At 42.1% G+C, this 3,010-nt stretch overlaps 1 protein-coding gene across 1 annotated transcript in view; it reads right to left on the bottom strand.

The window, feature by feature from the left end:
- Positions 1–2,638, bottom strand: part of LOC308330099 (zinc finger E-box-binding homeobox 2) — a 35,610-nt gene extending 32,972 nt beyond the window's left edge. Inside the window, exon 1 of the mRNA XM_080784784.1 lies at positions 2,499–2,638. Coding sequence (XP_080640910.1) covers positions 2,499–2,559 — 61 coding nt within the window. The 5' untranslated portion in view covers positions 2,560–2,638. The remainder of the gene's footprint in view (positions 1–2,498) is intronic.
- Positions 2,639–3,010: the final 372 nt, after the last annotated feature.

The raw sequence follows: 3,010 nt of genomic DNA, 5'->3' as shown, positions 1-3,010 counted from the left end.
TCGTGAGGATATTTATTTATCCAGATTCATTCATATCACTATCATCAAAAGTAGCACATCTACAAGCTCACACAACGTCACATTGCGACGTGTTGTCGATGTGCTGTTTTATGAGTTGGTAGATACGCTATTTTATCTTTTTTGATTTTCGAAAGTCTAAAATAAAAAGCCTTTAGATTTAAAGGTAACGTGACTCTGGAAGACTTATTTTCTTCTGATTCTATACAGTAAAAATCTGATTCACTATAGGCTATACTTCTTTAGATTCACTCTTCAGGTTGTTTCCAAACCACAATGTCTTCATCTATGTCTCAAAAAGAAATCATACACAGTCAGTCAAATCCCGTGTCAATTTAACTGAGAGTGTACAAATGAAACCAAATTGGACCCGTAACACTCTCTTGAGTTACATATGAATAGATTAACAATGAGAATATTATTACTGTGTGTGTATGTATGGAATGTAAATCAGGCATCTGAAGTCAAAGGAGGCATTAAAGGCGGATGGAGGAACCATCATTTTGGTAATTGACCTTAATTCACACAGCAGCCAATTTCCTCTTACGTCATATACGTGCGGGGGGGGGGGGGGGGGGGGGGGAGTATATGAATATGAGTATGACCCAAAGGTGACGGGCCTGTTTCCATATTGAATAAAGGCCTTTCAAACGTTTGTTGCCAGAAGAGTGCCTTGGATTTACATCTCCTGGTGACGGGGTCTGTGTGGCAAAGCATGACGTTTACTAATAGGTTTTTCTGATAGCGTGATGCTGTTGATTTGAGGAGGAGGTACTGAGAGTGTAAAGTAACGGTGCTATATGATGACACGGAGGTGAGAGTGTTTGTAGGCCTGTGTGTGCGTGCGTGCGTGTGTGTGTGTGTGCCTGTGTGTGTGCCCGTGTGTGTGTGTGTGTGTGTGTGTGTGTGTGTGTGTGTGTGTGCGTGTGTGAGAGCAGCCAGAGGGGATCTCACCATGGTGTTAAAGTCTGCTAAGCCTCACACCACTCGCTGAATCAAAATGAGGAAACTCTTTAGAGAGCAAACTAATAAACTTCTTCTTGAAGGCTCTGACTCCTTATACTCTCACACACACACACACACACACACACACACACACACACACACACACAAATGCATTTGCTTTCAACATCCACCAGCCTTTTCAGAATTCATGCACATCAACTCGGCGATTAATGCACGTGTTGTTTCGGCATACTGTATACGCATAGTTCTATATTAATTAACACGTCTAATTAAAGACGCTATAGCTGCAGAATACTGTAACTAAAACATCTCACTGTGTCTTCAGTTCCTCTTATCACTGTTAGAATGACTGACATCACCAGTGAAATATATCGTCTCTGTTTCCAACGATGGGGCATCCGCTGTGACCCAAATGAAACGGCTCGAAAGAGACCTGGAAATATGTGTCGAGGGAAGAAGCATTTATGTAGCCTACATAAATGCATTCTTGCATTTACAAGATGATTTGTCAGATGATTTATGTATTAGATTTTGTTCATATTGATTTCTTACAGGCTAATTAATTTGGTTGTTAATTAAAATCTTGTTGACGCAACTTGTCTATAATTTATAATGTCTGTAGGCCAATGTAGAACATTAATTATGCCAAATGATAGTATTCAGGGGAGACGTAAATTAAAACAAAAACAAAAAACTGATTTTTTTTTTAAGACTATAAAAATTCACATTGCAAAAAGCTTGTGCATTCTTTCCCCCCTCTCTCTCTCTCTCTTTTCTTAGCTATTCTTTCTTTCAATACTAGGCCTATTGCTTGTGTAAAAAAGAATTGTCTAAATGCTGATTCGTCAAATAATATTATTTCAAACATTATAAAACTGATAAAATTACGTCTAAGAACAGCAGCTGCAGAGTATAGCCTAGACTGAGAACAGGTTCATGTGCACTTTTTGCCAGTTAAAGTTGTGATTGTCTGAAAACGGGGAAGTTGTTCGAAAGTTGGACAACATGAGCAGAATAATTGAGAATGAACGCAATCAAGTTTTGAATTTACACAAGCATTGTAGCGTACAGTTACAGCCTCGTACAGGATTACACTAAACTATATACACGTGTTGAAAATAAACTCTGTCTTCGGCCAGGCAGGTATATCTTATCTCACAGGTATAGGCTAGAATACAACCCGCAGGCACACGGCTATAGAGGAACGTCATTTCTGCAGTAAAAGCTGCAAGACGTAATCGATCAATAAACGTTTGACATGAGCTTTGCGATTGAAGCCAGAGTACAGTCGAGTGCGTACAGTATAGGCTAATCGATATGTCCATATTCTGTGCTGTGGTGAAAGTCTTGAAAGTTACAAATCCACCAGATTGCACGCCGATCCGCTTCGGGGCTCCTGTGGGCTGAGATAACGGTGAGCTCTCATCCGCCCCGTCGCCGCGCGTGTCATGGAGGTTATCACAAAACTTATTGAAACTTTTAGGGGAAATTTTAAAGCAGCAACATTTTCTTACCTTGATTTCTCCTCGGGTTGGCTTGTTTCCTTCGTTTACCCCGGATCTCTTCTGCCATCATGACGCTTCTTCTTTGCAAAAAACTGTCCCCCAGAGCAGTAGTGTGACTGACTGTGTGTGTGTGTGTATGTGTGCGCGTGTCCTGAGCTTTAGAATGAATGGGGTGAAACATCGCCGTCGGTCACAGCGGGTGACTCAAACCTTGATGGAGGTCCAAGAAGTGCCGACGAGCCGTGACAAGAGTGATGTCATCAAGAGGTTGGCCGTGCTGTGGCTGTGTGTGTGTGTGTGTGTGTGTGTGTGTGTGTGTGTGTGTGTGTGCGCGCGCGCGGGTCACTTCTTGTCAAGGTACACTACTAAAGGTAGTCTATAGAACAGAATAACTTAATAACATTGTACAGCAACTTTCTGTCAGACTATTCGGTGCATGCGCGTCTGCTTTGCGGTGACACCGGAGCACAGTCGCTGCTGCGCGGGGCCTGCATGCGATGATCCGCTGCATAGTTGTGTTG

Source organism: Protomyctophum bolini, assembly GCF_963924005.1.
Source record: "Protomyctophum bolini genome assembly, chromosome: 2".
NCBI classification, from domain to species: domain Eukaryota; kingdom Metazoa; phylum Chordata; class Actinopteri; order Myctophiformes; family Myctophidae; genus Protomyctophum; species Protomyctophum bolini.
Note: the sequence above shows the minus strand (reverse complement) of the source record. Positions and strands in the feature narration are given on the sequence as shown.